The sequence below is a fragment of the Olea europaea genome, chromosome 6 (genome assembly GCF_002742605.1).
Source record: "Olea europaea var. sylvestris chromosome 6, O_europaea_v1, whole genome shotgun sequence".
Classification (NCBI taxonomy): Eukaryota; Viridiplantae; Streptophyta; class Magnoliopsida; order Lamiales; family Oleaceae; genus Olea; species Olea europaea.
The window spans coordinates 5,684,394-5,704,593 of record NC_036242.1 but is presented as its reverse complement, the minus strand read 5'-3'; the positions used below and the strand labels follow the sequence as shown (position 1 = coordinate 5,704,593).

General features: G+C 34.2%; 2 protein-coding genes across 2 annotated transcripts; both read left to right on the top strand.

Moving 5' to 3' along the window:
• Positions 1–388: 388 nt before the first annotated feature.
• Positions 389–7,540, top strand: LOC111395624 (proton pump-interactor 1-like). The gene is made up of 8 exons (XM_023021709.1): positions 389–527; positions 1,294–1,683; positions 2,606–2,800; positions 2,911–3,090; positions 3,208–3,402; positions 6,178–6,276; positions 6,366–6,896; positions 6,986–7,540. Exons 2-8 carry the CDS (start codon positions 1,342–1,344, stop codon positions 7,310–7,312), a joined length of 1,869 nt encoding a protein of 622 aa, XP_022877477.1. The 5' UTR covers positions 389–527; positions 1,294–1,341; the 3' UTR covers positions 7,313–7,540.
• Positions 7,541–16,665: 9,125 nt separating this feature from the next.
• On the top strand, positions 16,666–17,647 carry LOC111395623 (VQ motif-containing protein 4-like). The gene has a single exon (XM_023021708.1). It carries the CDS (start codon positions 16,845–16,847, stop codon positions 17,511–17,513), a length of 669 nt encoding a protein of 222 aa, XP_022877476.1. The 5' UTR covers positions 16,666–16,844; the 3' UTR covers positions 17,514–17,647.
• Positions 17,648–20,200: the final 2,553 nt, after the last annotated feature.

The window sequence follows — 20,200 nt, the reverse complement described above, 5'->3', positions numbered from 1 at the left end:
TCCATAATTATATTTGGACCCGACGATTCCATTTACTAGATACCCGAAAAGTTTGATTCGGTTCGATTCTCTTTAGAATTGAACCGAATCGACCCGCGTCCACACCTATAAAGAAGCACTTAGTTCATATATAGTGCCTACCTAGTAAAATTATATCCTTTTCTCTACTTCCAATTCTTTTCTCATTTTGGCTAAAATAAAATTTAAAGACTAAGAGTATGTTTGGTAAAAATTTTAATCCAATTAGTATCAATTTTTTTATCGTTATTTTACTATTTCAACCGTCAAAAAGTCAATTAACAAAATTCCTATCAAACAAGAACTCAAAGAAGAAATTCATAAAAAATATGACAAAATAAATAATTTTAAAGACACCTTAAAAGATCCTATTTTTGTAGTAACGTAATCTACCCATTTTTCTCCCCCAAAAGTCAGAGATCTGGGTATCTCTCTTCTCTCTCTGCGCGGTCTTGTCTAAAGGGGGTCCTAAAAATCTCCGCCTTGGTTTTCTTGCCAATTCCTTACCAGTAAGTCTCCGTCATTTCTGCTTCTTTTGATCCACGCCCCTCGATTGTGCTGTCTTATTTTTTATTCATTTTTTCCATTTTTTGAAGTTTTTTTTTTCTCTTCCGATTTTGGTATTTTTCTTGCTTTCTTGATACCATCTTCTTTGATCTGTACCGATCTTTATCCTTGGACAATTATGGGTTGAATTTGTAGTTTTTTTTTTTTTTTGCCCTTTTGCTGAGGATATCGGTTTTTCTTCTTGGTATAAAGATTTTATCTTTGCCACTTAGAGAGGTTTTTTATCATTAATTTGTTTTTTTTTCTGGTTGCATTGAATTTACAGCCTGTATGTACGATTCTATGACGATTTGCTTAATTTACTGCCATTTATGTGCGTTCGTGATGATTCGATTTATTGATTTCTTATGCTGATGAATCTGAGACTTTCTACTGTGTTTAGTAAAAGATTATTCTTGTGTTTTTTGTCGTTGCTATTTGCTGATATTGGGCTTCTTGGATTTAAAGATCAATTGATGCAAAATAAGGAAAATTGAATTTAAAGTGTTGTACTCCGTGTTTAAGTTTGAAAGATAGATATTGCTGCTCTAATCTGATTTTGATGGATGAATTTGTTCCTGTAAAAAATGAAGTTTATTATGAATATTCTAATACCAGTTGACCTGGTTTGTTTTTGTTCATTAGTTACAGCTGTATTTCTTGGCTGGATGATTCGACTTGTTGCTTGAATGCATACTTACCTGATGTTTTTGTTGCTTCCTGATTCAGGGTTCAAGATTCTTTAAGAACCATTTCTTGTAGAATATACTGAAAATCATGAGTTTGGAGGTCTCTGAATCTAACTTGGCCGTTTCCGTGGTAACTGGAAATGAAGAGAAGATTTCTGTGGAAAATGATGACAAGATGAACATAAAATTTGGGTCACATACTATGGATGAGCCGGCCAAAGAAGATGGAAAAAAAGTTTTGGAGGCCAACCTCCCGAACAACGCAGCTGATGAGTGGCCTGAACCGAGTCAGATCCACTCATACTATATTGTTAAGTATCGGTCTTTTGAAGACCAGAATCTGAGGGGCAAACTGGAACTGACGGAGAAAGAGTTACAGAAAAAGAATCAAGCTCGATTCCAGATCACTGAAAAATTAAGGGAGAAACGGGTAAATTATGCAGTGCTTTATACTTTTGGGTAGTCATACTTGTGCGATTGTGTCTCTTAAAAATAAATGCTGGCTAGTGGCCATTTGCTATGATTTGGGTGGCCGTGGGGGGGGGGGGGGGGTTTACTTATTTCTATTAATAAATATTCCCTCCGTCTCTGTGATTTTTCTATTGCTTAGAAAATAACGCTCTAAAGTGGAAGCACTTTTACGATTGGATTCCAAAATTTTCTTGTCCTTCCAGTGGCAGTAATAGATATTTAGGAAAATTTATGACCCCACTTTCAAATTTGTCCTGAAACACAGTTAAAGGTGTTGGGTCAATTTGAAATCTGAATTTGTGTTGATGAGGTGACAAACAAAACCATGATGTTTCTTACTTTAATGCCAAGGGAGTGTGTGGTGACAAGATGAAAAAAATCATTTTATTTTTATTTTGTTTACCTGCCAAAACAGTTTGGCATTTCATGTTTGCAAAACCAACTCCATATCAGTCCTTCATGGACCATAAGGATACGATGACATTGAGAAATTTCCCTTTCCCTATATTTCAAAATAGATTCAATATAGAACTTTAACTTCTCAAGGGCCCAAATGCCGACTAGAAAACTTGAACGTCTGATACCAGCAGGTTTGTTAATAATTATCCTTTAGAAGTTGTCTGAAAGGGCACAGTATGAGAGATGATCCCTAACACTTGCAACGAGGGATGTTTTAATATGTCTAATTAGACTGCTCATACAGCAATTATGCAAGCATGATAGAGGTATTGCTTAAGTTTTGTGGTGAAAAACATAATTTTTCCCCCCTTTTTCGTCAAAGAAATATGTCATCGTGGAATTTGAAACCTATGAACTATATGGGAATATAGTATAGCCCGCTTTTATCATTTCTTCTGTGTCACTTTGAGTGTGTTTTGCAGGCAGTTCGGGCCCAGGTAATTTCCGAGTTAAGGTCTCTAAGTGTCGAGAACAAACAGTTTAGGTCAATCATGGATGAGAAGAGAAGAGAAATGGAACCTCTGCAGCAGGCTCTTGGCAAGTTGCGAGGTGCTCCTAATGGAGGCAGAGAGAGGGGTTCGGTAATATGTTCTTCTGAGGAAGAACTCAACGATGTTGTAAGTTTTTGTTTGAGGATGTATAATTTTTGAAGTGCTTTCCACTCTAGTTATTACTTTCATATAACACTTCAAGCTAATAGGTCTCTCTTTCTGTTGAAATTAATCAGATCAAAAGTTTACAATATCGCATTCAGCATGAAAGCATTCCTCTCAGTGAAGAGAAGCAAATCCTCAGGGAAATTAAACAACTTGAAGGGACAAGGGACAAGGTCATTGCAAATTCTGCTGAGAGGGCAAGGATCCAAGATGCATTGGGTGAAAAAGAAGTGATTCAGGACCAAGTCAAAGTAAGATGCTGTATATTTAAAACTTCATATAGTTCTGTGCCTATTTTTTATGGCATCGCTAGCTGACTTTAGCATGCAGTAGCCAGTAGCTGTATGCTTATAACTATCTTATTGTAGCTTATAGGTGTTGATCTTGATGGAGTTCGAAAGGAAAAGCAAGTGGTCAGTGTCAAGCTTAAGCAGCTTGATGAAGAAAAAGCATCTATAGACAAAGACATAAATGTTTTACAGGAGGAGTTGACCGCAATTACAGAGAAGAGAGACAAAACTTTTGAAACCATTCAGGAAATGAGGAAACAGCGTGAACAGGCGGTATGCTTTTTTCATCTTTAATCATGATGATTCATCATCCTGATTAAACACTATTATACATGTCTTGTTTTACAATTTATAGCATTGTAGGATTTTTTGGTGTAATTAAATCACTAAGAGGGTATGTTGCAGCCATTTTGAAAGAATTAAGAAGTGCCGAAGTAATGTCTAGACCCGATGATTTAAAACAAAGACAAAGGATCCCAGGACAAGGGAACGTGTCTCTATAGTCTTAATAACTGGATAAGACCAAAGAATCCAAATAGAATTTTAGACGAGACAAACAATGTAGGGCTACATACCCCTCAATGAATGAAATTGATTAATTTGTTTTCCCCTTCCCTTTAAGCTATTTGAGAGTTGTCCAACTTGAGTTACGAGTATGAATGGTTTCCTTTTCGTTTTCAGGAAGGAAGGAAGAAGAAAAGATATATTAGTTGATTTTCTAGGCCCATACGTCATATTAGAATTCAAAGAATCCAAATAGAATTTTAGACGAGACAAACAATGTAGGGCTACATACCCCTCAATGAATGAAATTGATTAATTTGTTTTCCCCTTCCCTTTAAGCTATTTGAGAGTTGTCCAACTTGAGTTACGAGTATGAATGGTTTCCTTTTCGTTTTCAGGAAGGAAGGAAGAAGAAAAGATATATTAGTTGATTTTCTAGGCCCATACGTCATATTAGAATTCCATACATAGACAAAACTTCAAATCAAACCGTATTTTCTTCAGCCATAAGAGAAAAAAATTCTTACATGTTTCTTGTGTGTGTGTGTGTGTGTAGTGGTTTTTTTTTTTTTTTTGGGGGGGGGGGGGGGGTTATTGTTTATCTGCATCTATCCCAATGAGCTGCCTGTCAAATCAGTGCTACTGATATTCGATACTGAAGGAAGGAAATGATCTTTGAAAAGTTAGTTTTTCCGATGAAGAATTAAACTTCTTAAAATGTTCCTGCTATTCTACATATACTTGGGTAAGGCACTCAACCAATAGGAACTGTCTGTGATATTTTGAAGAAGGGTGGAAGATTTTAATTTCAGCCCAATCAAACGAAACTCGGTTAAAAAAATATGCGTTAAAATCAAGATCTGGTGATATAACCCTGGGGCTTCCAAAAGTGGAACAGGTGTTACATCTTGATACACTGATTTACCATAATAATAAATAGAGTCAATGGTGACTCCGCCGTGGGAATCTGTCTTAGGCCTGAATCATGTCAACCTGAAGGCAACCGCTTTCTTGGGGGAGTTAAAATTTCAACTGTTGCTAGTTGTTTTTTATTCTTAAATTCTATGAGTTGTTAGAACTTAGCTGTACTAGATGCAATTTTATAACAGCGTCTGTTATGTGTACGGCAAAATCTCCCAACTTTTTTTGAGGCCACCTTTACGTCACCATAGAATTGGAATTGCTCAACATTTGGTCAGAATGTTAGATGATGGTATTATCTTGCGTCTCTTTGTTTTTTTGATGTTTATTTTGTGTGATTTCTGACTCTTCGATTAGATGAAACCAGAGGTGTCAAAAAGGGGTTCTCCCATCTGGATTGGTGAACCATGGACCTGGCTATCAAGCCCACCGCTGCCGCAGAGTCTCTTAGCTGTACTAGATGCAATTTTATAACAGCGTCTGTTATGTGTACGGCAAAATCTCCCAACTTTTTTTGAGGCCACCTTTACTTCACCATAGAATTGGAATTGCTCAACATTTGGTCAGAATGTTAGATGATGGTATTATCTTGCGTCTCTTTGTTTTTTTGATGTTTATTTTGTGTGATTTCTGACTCTTCGATTAGATGAAACCAGAGGTGTCAAAAAGGGGTTATCCCATCTGGATTGGTGAACCATGGACCTGGCTATCAAGCCCACCGCTGCCGCAGAGTCTTTTTTTTTTTTCTCCTCCATAAAATTAAACAGAAAAAAATCAATAAATAAATAAACCAATGGACATGGGACGGTGGAGGTCCAGCCAGGCAAAGCATACTGGATCTCTGCAAAGGGTGCCCTCCCCATTGTGCATAACTAGGTGATACTCAAATCCAGGCCCAGGGACAGTCCCACACATTTATGTGAAGTCTGGGCATTGGATCTGCCATCACAAGTTGACGGTATATAATACCGTGAATAACCAAACTATTGTAACCAAATAAAATTCAATAACACCCGACGACAATAATTAGCAATCCACTCCATGGAGCATATAAAAAAGCAATCTATGTTAGACAATATTAGTCATTTTTGGTGACGTTCCATGTATATATTTGTACCTTATTTTTTCTCAGAAGAGTTGAAAATGGACCCATTTAAGTAATGTCCCGGCCAAGCAATTCCATGACAAGATGCTTTCTCGTGGATAGACAGCACTAGTTTATCAATATCCACGGTCTTGTGTTCTACTCTTTGTTTTTTAGGTTTTGTGCTTAACTAGGGACCAAATGCCAAATTTTGGTTATCTGTCTCTTGTTCGGTTTGCACTCTGTTAAAATGTCATTGCAGGCCTTTTTCCCAATTTGTAAGTAGAACGAAATGTCTTTACAGAAGTTCAGAGCAAATTTATGCTGTTTCTGTTAGCCAATTTAGACTTGAAAGGAAAAACGGCATTGCCTTATACTTGTTCCATGATTGATTGTTCATTAGTTTTTAACATATCTGAAATATTTTTTGATCTTTGAGAAATTGAAGCCACAAAATATATCTTATTGCCAAATGTAGAGGGAAGACAGTTTGCATATTATTTGTTTAGGTCTTTACAAATTAGTATTTTGACTTGCAGAATGCCCACTACTACCAAAACCGTACACTACTGATCAAAGCCAAAGAACTTGCAGCAAAGAAGGACGTTGAAGCCCTCAACGACCTCTCACATACAGAGGTTTGGCGATTGATTTTCTGCCTTGAGTTAAATAGCCATGGGAGTTACACTTAGTTGTCTAACAGTTGTCCTCGTCTTCCCACTACCAGGTCGAAAAATTCATTTCCCTCTGCAGTAGTAATAAGGCATTCAGGGATGACTACAAGAGGAGAGTGTTGCCATCACTCGACGCGAGGCAATTGAGTTCCGATGGTCGGATGAGGAATCCGGACGAGAAGCCACTTATGGCAGTCGAGGCACCGACTCCATTCGAGACTCAGATGATTGTGAAATCAAACGTGAAACAACCTGCTAAGGAGGATTCCTTTCCTGTGGCACAACATGATACTTCTGTGCAAAAAGATCAAACAGAAAAGAATGCTCGAAATAAGAAAGAAGCAAATAAGAAAACCGAAAGCATCGTGGACAAGATTGAACTTGAAGACAGAGATGTCTCTGGAATACATAAATCGCAGAAGGATGATCCTTCTGAAGTTGATGAGATGAAATTGAAGGAGATGAAGCGAGAGGAAGAGATTGCCAAGGCTAAGCAGGCAATGGAAAGAAAGAAGAAATTAGCAGAGAAAGCTGCTGCCAGATCAGCAATAAAAGCTCAGAAGGAAGCCGAGAAGAAGCTTAAGGAAATTTTTACTTTTGTTAACTTTTCCTTTTAGCTTTGTCCTGTGATCTTAATTCTTAAAATGTTTATTTGGCTCTCAAAATATTGCAGGACCGCGAAAAAAGAGAGAGAAAGAAGGCTGGGGCTGTTGTCTCTCAGGATTCTGAGGAACCAACTGAAGCAGTTGCAGAAGTTGATGAGCCAGAGAAGACGGAGGAAAAGGTTGTAATCCCGGTCCTGCCAAAGAGCAAGGGATGGAAAGAAAATACCCCTAGGCATAGAGCACGCCCGAGAGGTCCAGATTCACTTCCAAAGGTTATACTGAAACGCAAGAAGACAACTAACTATTGGCTATGGGCCGTCCCTGCTGTTTTGGTGGTTCTTGTAGTTCTTGCATTTAGTTACATCTATCTTAGCCATGATAGTAGAGTAGAGTAAGGTGATGGTGGATGAACCTTCTGTTTTGACTTAAGACCCCGATACTGGACTTACATTAGTAAGCTTAAATTCTGTTTTTTGTGTCCTATAAAGAGAAGAAGACTAGAAAACTCGTAATGTTGATCGAACAGGTTGTTGGCTGCAGAGCAACCGGGTTTTTCAGGGACTTATATATTGTGAAATTTTGACTCTTGAGAAACGTTATTGAATTCTTTGTTTCTTCCCAAACTGATAAATGTAGCCAAATTGGTTGGATGCAGGTGCATAAGCTTTGAATGATGTATTTTATATCATAATTGCTCGAAAGAGTTCAAAAATGTCTCCATTGATGGATTTGCAGTGGCTTCGTCAAAAGACAAATGACGGAAAACTTTTCTTTCTCACATCTGTGGACGCACGGAGCTCTACTGAGGTCTCCGATTTTCTGTGGGTGGCCTTTTTTCACTAATGTAAGCACCATTAGTTCCATTGATCCCATCAAAATTTCAGTTCTTACAGTTATGTCGATCATTCTACCACAATTTCTAGTAGAGAATCAGTCGATATCTATTCGTCCTTTCTTTTTTGCTGTAAAAAGTCGTTCATGACTCTGGAAATTTTCGTTACAAAAGATTGAACCTTTAAATGAATAGTTTGAAAAATGGAATGGAAATTAAAATGGTTGAAAATAAGTCACAAACTGGATAGATAGATCAAGTTCGAATCGACCTAACATGGAATTCAATGCGTGAAAGCTGCCTACAAAAGCAAAAAAGTCAATGTATATCACCTAATCTTTCATTCCATTCAAACTTATGTTACTGCAAATAATTTTTAATATATTTAATTAATTGGAAAAAATTATAAAATATTAATAATCAGAAAGACATGTATCAGCACGCCCAGTGAGAACTGAGAACTGTACATTGAACCTTGTAAAGTTGATTAAAGTGGTCCCCATTTATCCCATCATTGCTGTCCATAAGTTAATTATTTATAATTAATAAGTTTTTAATTAAAAATCTCAACTTAAGTTAAAATATAGTCACTTAAGCATATCTTAAAATATTATTTCAGTGACTGCTGGGACAGTGCCAACACTATGTTTGAAGAAAATTTACGGGAGGTCATCTAACTTATAGGTTTGTCTCGTGTTGGCCATCTAACTTTGATATGTTTCGATTTGATAACAAACCTTATATGTTTGTTTTAACTCAAGAATTATTAATATATAGAGAATTTGTAACCTTGTTTGTGAAATTTGTTACCACTTCATGCTTGAGGCAAAATATAGGTTAAGCAATTACTTTGAAATAAAAGTATAAGTTATGTGATCAAGTTGAAAATCATATGACTCAATCTCTCTCTTGGACTATTCCCGAATCCTCAAAATCGATGTCTAATGGTCTTCATCTCCACTGTGGAATCTTAACTTGATGTCTTGGATTCATCTTTCGATTCGTCTTGCAAGTACAGGATAACTTTGGGCAATATCTACTTCATCGATTATGTGCTTGACGCCCAATCCTCCCCAACTCTGGTCGATTCTAATGTTTTTTCGAGTAGTATGTCGTAAGCCCCTTCGTGCTCAAGCCTGACCACTTTGAAATAAAAGTATAAGTTGGGTGATCAAGTTGAAACAAATTTAAAATTAGGTGACCAACATAAAGCAAATATGTTAGTTATGTGGCCCCTAATGAAATTTCATGGTTATGTTAGAGCATCTTCCATGATGATGTAAATTGTTATTTTCAAAATCACTTTTGTATTATCGTTTATTTCCCGATAGCTCTAAATTCAAATTCTACTCCAATAGAAAGATTTAAATCCACTTTTTGCCTCTTGTGAACCCACCTTTAAAAAAAAAAAAAAAAAAAATTGGTATTTTCGGTCCAACAATGCAATTTTCATTTCTTTTGCACTTCTCCATTTGAGAGGTTTTCTGCCACTTTGAAGATATAAATACTCCCTCCATCTCATTTATATAAATTCACTTTCCTTATTTTCTTGTCCAAATTATATAGTCATATTTCTTTATTGAAAATATTTTATTTTATTTGTTTACTAATATGCCCTTATTTAATTTGCCTAGTTATAACTTTTTTTTTTTCGCTTAATCTTGAAATTGTACATATATAAATAAGGGTAGATAGAAAAGCTTTTCACAAAAATTGTTTTTTCAATGACATTAAATAAAATTTCTTAATTCGTGTGAAAAATAAAATCAGTCTATATAAATGGGATAGATCGAGTATCTTTTTTACATCATCATTAAAGACACTCTTATGTTCTTGTTTGGATAAAATGATAGCTTGATAGAATTGAGTGGTGGATAAGTGAAAATAATTTATATGAGTTTTACGTGTCATTAAATTATAATTAAAAAATAAAATATTTCAAGTAGTAAGAGTAAAGTCTTATATAAAGTCATTGATTTGGTGATTCGATTTGAAGAAAAGAGTAAGGTTGTAATTTAAAAAATGAAGTGCTTATTTGGTTAAACTAAAAATCGAATTAAAATTAAAGCAAAGTTAACAATTAAATTTTGATTACATATTTCAATGAATCACCTACATTCAACTAATTTTTATCTAAACATGACAAAAGTAAAATAGTTGAAAGTTACTCTCTTCAATGAATGAGGTAAGAAAGTCAAAAGTACAAGCGTACAAACCTGACTTATATGACATAATCCAATCACAAAAAGACGCTGAATTTAGAAATTGGCATCTTTATTTTTCAAGGTACAGTCACTCACAGCATAGATTTTCAAGTAGCACTAGATTTTGTGTCTTCCAATGGGAATTTTATTAGTTGTTTATCCTTTAAGGATTATTCTCCTTCGGCATGGTGTCTATTACGTACCTCAAGTATGATCCATCCTTTAATCATCCGCGACAATGCGGGTCGGGTTTTCAGCACTTTTCAATAAAATTTGCAGCTGAGATCCCTAATTTTTTAAAAGAGTGCGGATAGGTTCGATCCTTTCCAAATCATAGCACCATCATTTGCAAGAACCGAATTGCATCCTACATCAGAGAGATTTGTTTTGAAAATCCTAAACCTTTTTTGAGATTTGGTACTTGCTTATAGATGGTGAAGGGGGATGCAATGACGAACCCAAGGAGGTCTGGTGAGTCACGTGACCTATCAACTTCAAAAGTTTTTTTTTTTAATAATAAAATCAAATTAATTAAAATCCTTCTGAATTTCTCTTGCAGTCACTAAATCTCTAATGAAATTTTAATTGGATCATTAGATTTTAATTCTTCACAATTGAATCATTTAACCTTAATTTAGTTTCTAATAACTACTCAATCTATGTCACATTATCCTTCCGTAACACAAATCTACGAAAATTGCTTAATTGATAGTCATCTGTAACATATTTTTCATGTAATTGCTCCGTGGCATTCCCAATCATCTTTAGATAACGGAAGAAATATTGTTCGGCAAGCTATATTTTTTATTTTATTACTTTCTTATGTGGACAAGTAATAAGTTGGCATTCCAAGAAGCAATTATGCTCATTATCATTTTCTTTTAGTTTGGGATACATCAAGGGACGAAATATGGAAAAGTGGTTAAATTTGAAACAAAATTAATGTCTGGTAACTCAATTTATACAAATTGAAATTTGGTGATTCAAATTGAGGTAAATTGTGACTTGTTTGTATCCAATTAATTTATTTGCTATTTTTGACAAGATATGAAATTCTTTAATTTTTGAGGTAATAAGATACGGAATGATTTAACTTTTTAAAAAAAAAATAAAAAATAAAAAAAAATTCAAGTTTGATTGTGCTCCTAATTCAAAATATCTGTGTCCACCACTGAGGTGATGGTAATGTGCCTTGTCGATGGTGGTTCTGCTACGATGGATGGTGCGGTAGGTTTGGAGAAAACATATTTTGTGTTTTTTTTGTGGCGGTGGTGTCATCGTCAATGCAGACAGGGGTGGATTGGGATGGGTGAGTGAGCTTGATGGTGAAAGATAAAAAAAAAGTTTACTTTTTTCTAATTTTTTTGTTAATATATATTTAATTATTTTAAATAGAATTTACTTATACTTTTCGAAAAGTTAAGGGACTTCATGTGTAATTTATTTTATTGTTTTCTTTTATTTTTGTCCATTTAAAGAGAAGGACAAATTCATCATTTAATTTCCAAATAAAAGGAATTACGAGTTTTGTTATATAATTGAAAAGTTGGGATGAATTATGCTTAAAAAAGGTTGTTGTCAATATTTGTCATATTATCCAAAGTTTGGGTACAAAAAGTGCAAATTTCCCACTTTAACATCTTAACGTTAATTGGGGTTTTAAAACTAGTTTCTCATTTTCTCTTTATGGAGTGGTTCGTTGTTTATCAAAGTGTCAACCACTAATAAAAAAATAATGTCATTAATTAGAATGTCATTTAGGCTGTGTTTGAGCCTTATTATTTGGCATTATAATGAGATGAATAGTTTTTTTTTCCAAAAAATGAGTGGTTGAAATTTTTTTGATTTACGTATAATATTATTTTATTGAAAATTGTGTGGTTAAAAGTAGGAGAGAGAAAATTTTAGTCTAATGTAATGAGAAATAATGGTGCTCAAACGAGGGCTTAACTGTTACTCACTCAATGGTCCTAATTCATACTCGTTGGCCCACAACTCGAGACTCCATATTTTATGTTTGTTATTCTAATTGTCTCGTCTCCTACATCGAGAACTTGCCAGAAAGAAAAACAAATAATCTGAATTTAAATCTCGCTTTCAAATGTCATGTAATAACGACAGCATAATTGGTACTAAGTCGTAGATGGAAAATTACAACGTTGTAATTAGGCCCCTTTTGGACATATACGGTGGAATTTGGACTTTGAGGATTTAGTAGTATTAATTAAGTAAGATAATAGATCAATAATGAAGTAGGATTTTACTTTTCCAGCACAAAAAAACAACCCAAATCAATGCCAACTAATAATTATTATTGTTTGAAAGTTTAGGTCAAGCCGGCCAACACATTTAACTTTTCTATAGGGTTCTTGGTTTTAATCTATTGTTCGAGGTTCGAGTTGGTCTCTAATCTTTAAATATAAGTAAGTTTACAACATTTCATTAGAGTTAACGTAATGAGTTATCGATAAAATGAATATTTCAAATTGCTTTTGAGTTCTTACGTGTTATGTTTTGTTTTTTAACTTGGTTGCTTCGTAGAAATCTGAAGTGATGTGTGTTTTCGTAAGGACCTTGTAAAGATTTAACAAAGATTGAATCGCTTTATGTTTAGAATTGATTGTGCAACTATTAAAATAGTGGTATTAGAATAATGGATTGAGGATCGATTGTGCAATTTTGGCTTAAATGGATTGAGGTTGGAGAAATGAAAAGCATACATGAACTAAAACACTTTTCCAATTTTTCGAATATAAAAGTGAGGATCAATGTACATTTAACGTGTATACACTACTATAAAATGACATAATATTTTTTATAATTGTTGTTATCAGAATTTTGACATATTCAAAAATTCAGATTATCATCATATCGTTATTTAAAAGAACAAAAAAAGAATAATCGTTGCAAAAGTTTCAAACATTTCAAGTATTAACAGACTTTTTCCAAACCTTTCAAACGTTTCAACCTTCATCCTAAACCTTTTCAATCATTGCATCACAGGCCCTTTTGGACGATTACCATCCGATCTGTCATTAGTTGACCCAAAAAATTAATTTTGATCATATTTTAATCAATATCAATGAGGACAAAATGGCACTTCCATATTTGATCACATTAAATAATTAAAATAATTAAATAACAGAAAAAAGAAATGGAAAAGTTTTAACCTTCTTCTACCTAAATCCAATCCTACCCTTTCATGTCTGCAACCGTTGGCGTCACTGCAAAGCTCCCACACCGCTACTCCACCCTCGCCTTGCCACCATCGCAAACAAACTACCACAATCGCTACCATCAAAAGCAACATCACTGTCATCCCCAAAAACTGCCACCCTTGTCCCCCAACCAAAAATCAAACCCAAGCAATAAAATCATTCCTCGCCTCAGCTACAGGCCATGAGCACAAACACATACCTCACATTCTATTGAGCAAACAACAACATATACAAATCAAAATTAGCCTCCAAAGCATCAAGAACTACTCTTTTTTTTTTTTTGACAATTTCGACAAATCCTTCAATTCACGGGTTTGGTGATGTTAATTCACAAATTTGGCCACATAAAACGTTCAACAACATCATACCGTAATGGGTTTATCTTCAATTGATATAACCAATCAAAGAATCAAGGCCAAGGACATGGGTTTAATTTCAGTTTGTGGGTTGGAGTTGGAATTGAGGAATAAAAATGTGTTTCACGAGGTGGGTGAGAAGTGGAGTGAATAGGCATGTGGCAGTTGTGGTTTCGTCGACGTCGACGGTGACTAGGTAACATTGGTTTTGGTTTGGTTTGGTTTGGTTTGGTTTGTGGTGAAGTGTAGGGTTTTGGGTGAAGAAGATAATTATTTTTATTATTATTTTATTATTATTTAAATTTATTTACTTTAATTATTTAATTTAGCAAAGAGAAAGTTACTATTTTACCACCCTTTATGAAATTATATATATAAAAAAAGGGGTCAAACTCACTTGTTTGGTCAACTAATAGAAATATGAATGTAAATCGTTCAAAAGGACATGTGATGCAACGATTGAAAATATTTGGGATGACAATTGCAACATTTGAAAAATTTGGAGAAAATCTGCTAGTGTTTCTAAATTTTGGAACTTTTGTTGCAATTACTCAATAAAATTGAAAAAGCAAAAATCTTTTTACATATATTTTTTTTGGACGTGTTCATTCATTTTGACTATAACATATTTTGTCATCATAATTTCGACTTTATCTTTCTGGAGTTCATTCTCAATTTACCGATCATTCCATTGATAAGTTATTATTTTACCAATTAGCTAATTAAATGCAAACTTCTCTTTGAACTATTCCTCCTTTGGTAGATAAATTTCAATAAATAAACTCACATGGCGATAGTGCTCAATTCAACTTTGAGATCTAGTAAGTGAATTTATAGTCAACATTCACCAAAAATTCTATAAGAATTATGATATAGGAAAATGGGCATAACGGATGTAAAATGTCAATGGCTTGTAAAGTTACTATAAAATTTTATGGGCGTGGTGCTGACACGCAACTTCACTTTTTGATGATGATCATTTTGTGCCAATTTCTTGCTCCATCAATGAGCTTGAAGCTTTTGGCGTCATACTTGCTTCCACGTATAACTGGCACAAGAGCGGTTTTTTTTTTTTTTTTTTTTTTAGGGAAAAGGGGTTTTTTTTTTTTTTTTTTTTTTAGGTACTAATATTTTATCACGATAAAATTCCAGTGTTTGACTTCTTAAATTGATTTCGATGTGATTCTTTTGTCTCACTATTGGTGATCTAATTTATCGTGTCATAACATGTGTTCAGTGATTATTGATAGTGGATTTGAACATTCTATTTGAGTGGACCTCGTTACATATGGTTGATCTTCATCTTATTACACTCTGATTCGTATTCTTCTTGATAAGTTAGATAATTTTCTCTTATAATAGCTTCCACTATCCATATCTATTATAATGCTAATGAATAACGAGAGATTCGAATATGTAGCAATTAGGACATTTGGTTCCCCACTTTCTTAATTTCAATTAGAGGGGAATTCGATTCTTTTTCTTCCTTTTTTCTCTTTTTGATTAAGTGGTTTCATAATTTAAAATTTCGTATTGAAATTTTGATATGCAGATATGAAACTGCAGAGCACCATTAAAATTTTGATATAATTTGTAATGGTTATACTAATAATCACTCGATTAGAAACGTTAATCTATATCACCGTTAAATTCCAGCATGAATACTCACGATGTTAAGTAGTACGCCATGTGATGAGACAAAAATGCTCCAACTTCAAACTTCGCTGATAAAATGTGATTTATTATTATTATTATTTTAATCAATTGAATGCCTTTTAAAATCAAACAAATATGAGAGAAACGCGTTTGACAATTATGCCTTTAACTGCAATAAACCCAACTTTTGTCGACGTGATTTACTAGTTAATGCATTTTGTGACGCGTAGGGATTTTGTTTAACGTTTCCAAATAAGTGTCAATTAATGTAAATGTTAGAAACTAAATTACCATTTTGAAATTTTTAATAAAGTTGAGTGACCGTTGTTGAAATATAATATTGTAATTTATGGGTGCATTCACGGGGAAATGGACGGTATATGGTACTATTGTGTGAAAAGTTGACATCCCCAATTCCAATTCCAATCACTATCATACTCCATAGTCTGAGTCTTCTTTGGCAGTGAAGGGGCAGCCTCATGGCTCTGAAGTCAATGATCAAATGTATTTTTCTTGAAATTCACCCAACCCTTTACCGTACCCCACACCCATCCTGTTTGTCTACTTGATGCTCATGCCCAAAAATTCCCAACCCCACCATTGCATTTGCCTCCCACTTGCTTTATCTTTAATATTTCCATACAAATTCTCTTATTTTTCAATTAGATTATAAACTATGCTCTTCTTTATCTCGTTTAAATGAGTAATGCTATTTATCTGACTAATGATTATCATCGGTTCGAATGGTATTCATTGATACGCTATCTTAAATGGGATTCATATTTCTATATTTAAGATGATACTTACTTGACACAAAAAATCTAGGAAGCGACGCCCTATTTATTATTCAACCACATAAAAATTATTGTCAAGATTGATGTGGAGCATTATTCAATTTAAATTGTGTATCGCTAACATATAATGCTATTCATCAGCTACATCACTACTGATGAGTAACATTATTCAACACTAAATACTTGTGGGGTGTTCAAAAAGCAATGTAACGAAGCCCTTGTCGGACCCATTTATTTTAGTTTTATACAAAATATACTAAAATTTTGATTTTTAACTAAATCACTGTTTAATAGTCATTATTTTAAAAAATAAATTTTTGAATACCCTTTTTTTTTTTTGAAAAAAGTGTAGTTAAAAAGCAAGAAAAAATTTTGAATTTACGAATAAAATATTTTTATAGTGTGAAGGTGTAATTGAAAATGAGCATGAAAATTAAAGAGTTTTATTTTAAAAGAAGACATACATAGAAAAATACTGGTATGTTACATATACTATCGGGGTTGACAACTACATACATGGAAGGAATCCACGATGAATAAAAAATGGTAGACCCCTTTCGATAAATAAGTTATCAATTTTAATTGTACAATTAGCAAAATTCATTAAAAAAAAAATATTATGTATATGGTTGAACAATATAATAAATAAGTTTCGATGACCGAGAAAAAGAGGGAGGGAACAAGAAGTGTAATAAGTCCAAGTCTAGCTAGTGAGAGAAAGTGAGGCTAAAATGATGATGTCAAGAGCACCATAAAAACAAAAGAAAAACAAGAATCACAATTCTAACCAAAAGCCTTGTTTTTCACTCATCCATCTCTTCTCCTCCACCCAAACCAACCATAACTTTTCTTCCTTCTCTCTTTCAAATGGAAATTAGAGAGAATAACCAATCTCCTACAACTTCACCTAACAGCAATGGCAGCAGTAGCAACAGCAATGGATCACTCCAAGTCCCCACCCCACCCCGTACCCCTACCCCCATCCCCAGATCTGATACTAATCCTTACCCTACAACTTTTGTACAAGCTGACACCTCCACCTTCAAGCAGGTGGTTCAAATGCTCACTGGATCATCTGAAACGGCCCAAAAAGCCTCCAAATCCGATCCACCACCGGCTTCCTCCGCCGCCAAAGGCGGCGCCAGGATACCACCCATCAAGAGCACTGGTGGTAAGAAGCAGGGATTCAAGCTGTATGAACGAAGGAATAGTCTTAAAAATGGTCTTATGATCAATACTTTGACACCTGGTCTAGGTCAGAATTCGAGCTTTTCACCACGAGAGGCCGAGATCTTGTCCCCGAGTATTCTTGATTTTCCTTCGCTGGTTCTTAGTCCTGTCACCCCTTTGAACGAGGACACACCGAGCAAATCCTCGCCTTCAATGGGGAGTGCTTCTGAAGAGGAGAAAGCAATTGCTGAGAAGAAATTTTACTTGCATCCATCTCCTAGAACATCAAGACCCAGAGATTCTCAGCCACAACTATTGCCACTTTTTCCGGTGACTTCTCCCCGTGTTTCGGGTTCTTCTTCTTGAAGCCATCTCCATGGCCTTTATTTGTGATGTAATTGAAACTAGTTCTTAGGTCAAAGAATTGCTGTTAATTTGATCTTTTCATGTTAATTTTATCACAATTTCTTCTTCATCTTCTTATCTTGAATTTTTGCTCACTTTTTGACTATGATAATTTAGCTGACATTTCTCCCTTCATGTTACATCAATGGTTGGATTTTTTCAACTTAAGTTTGAAAAAAATCAACTTTGTGATATCACGTAAATCAGAGTATTGGGTTTCCTTTTTTCTTTTTTGAAAAAAGGAATCAAATTTCAGCAAGAATAGTGTATAGTCCATTCATTCTTGATGAATCAAATTCGTATTCTCTGAACAATAAGCAGATGAAAGATTCTGTGAGTTTATATATGTGCTTTTAATACATGGATATTATTATCTGATCTTTATACCAGTGGAGGCAGCATAAATGCATTGAAAAATGCATAAATCTTAATTTGTTAATATCAGCATATATGCACTTAAAACATAGAAAAAAAGGTACAAAAATCCTCATGGGTAGTTTTCTTGGACAAAATTCATTTTCATAAGCAGGTTCTTAATTTAGAGTACTGTTGTATCATGTCTGTGTTTGTCTATGTTTTAGAGAGAGATACATGGACACATATACAGCTCAATCTTATTCTGTGTTAGGCCGTATTGTACGGTATGAGGAACAATGTTTAGTCCTCATTCGATTTAGTTAAAAATCAGATTTTTTTTAGTTGATTTTGTGATTTAAAAGTTGATAAAGATTAAGAGTTTTGTAAAATTAATTGTTAATTTAAATTTTTTAACTAAATGAAATAGGGACTCAACGTTTTTTTTTTTTTTTTTTTTCCCCCTATTTACGTACCTAAGAATTGTATTTTTCTCCTCATTCGATTTAGTTAAAAATCAGATTTTTTTTAGTTGATTTTGTGATTTAAAAGTTGATAAAGATTAAGAGTTTTGTAAAATTAATTGTTAATTTAAATTTTTTAACTAAATGAAATAGGGACTCAACGTTTTTTTTTTTTTTAGATGACTGTTGCACTGCCTGCCAGCTTGGATTGGGCCTAACTTTTTTTTTTTTTTTTTTTTTTCCCCCTATTTACGTACCTAAGAATTGTATTTTTCAAGGTGGGACTACTCGAAGTTAGTAGTAGTGGATCTTTCTTTGGGCAGTGATGATTGGGTGGACATAGGATCTAAGATAAGCTCTTGAATATTTTGGACTTCCCCCAATGAAATTGTTACAAACCACCCCCACCCCCCTCACCCCCAAAAATAAAAATAAAAATAAAAAATCAATGTTTTAATGCGGATCACTTTACATTAAGTCCCGTTTGATGGAGATTAAAATTAAATTTTTTATAGAAGTTGATGAAATACATTATTAAAAAGTTGTGAATTCTATTAAATATATAACTAAAATTAATTGATTTTGACTTGAATTAAAATTTTAATTTTAATTTCTACCAAACAGGAGCTTAATGCATGGATAGCTTTGATTAATTTTTGATTTCTGGGCTTCTAAACATCCATTTTTGAGAATACAAACATCTTTTTGCCTTGCTAGAAATAGAAAAAGTAGACTGATTATTGCATGATAGACGAGATATGATTCGAGAAAATTAAAGAAAAAGTTACACTATTAACGGTAGTAGTCTATTTTTGAGGTGTAAAGTGGGTGGAGCAATAAAGTCGAGCTGGCCTAACCCTCAATCTTAGGAGAGACAGGACACTGTTAAATTTTCTCAAGAAAATTCAACACGAACACCCAACTAGATTCGAACCATCCAAATCTAGTTTAATGCATTGAAAATGTCAAGGTTTTTAAGAAGCATGTAGCTCTGTACAATGAAAAAATATTCTTCTAATTTATACTTATTTTTTGTATATATCATATAACACAAATTTGATCTTCTTAATTACATCAAAGGGTGAATTAGTAATTCTGCAAGACAGAAAACAAGATAAAACATAGAAATAATAGATAAAACATTAAAGGAAAAAGTTATCAACAATCAACACTTTGGAGGTCAGGTTTACGTCCCCTACCTTTCATTCAAATTTGCTTAACTCTATATATCAAGTAGGGGTCGATGTTATCGATCAACATAATGGAAACAGCTGAGGACGGAGAAACGGCAAAGACCAGCAATAAGCCTCCACCAGCCGCTCATTCGCCGCCATCTGAAGAACTATCTTCTTCAACATCCTGGCTGGGCAAAACACCACCCGCCAGTGCACCACCTGGCGCGACGCCATGCAGAACCCTCTTTTCTTGTTTCCCAGCCGTACCGTGCTGCCCTTCCTCCTCCTCTTACGGTGGCGCGTCCGGCACCAACCCAGGACCACGGCGATGTTAGAAAAGAGAGAGATAGTGATGCCTCTCTTAAGCATTTGCTTAGTTTTTGTTACTGTTTCTGGCTAGTATTATGGCAGAATGTCGCTTATATATACAGGGAAATTTTTTACTTGTTATCGCTTAACCTTACAGGTTTGTTTTGTATTGGTCACAAAATTTTAATTTATTCCACCTCTATCACCTAACTTCTAATTTTATTTCAATTTAACGATTTTGCGAATGAATGATGTTACACGTACATCAAGATATTCATAACGGTGTTCATCCTACTCACATGGAGGAGACCCATTTCGAATAAAATATATTTTATTCGAAATGGGT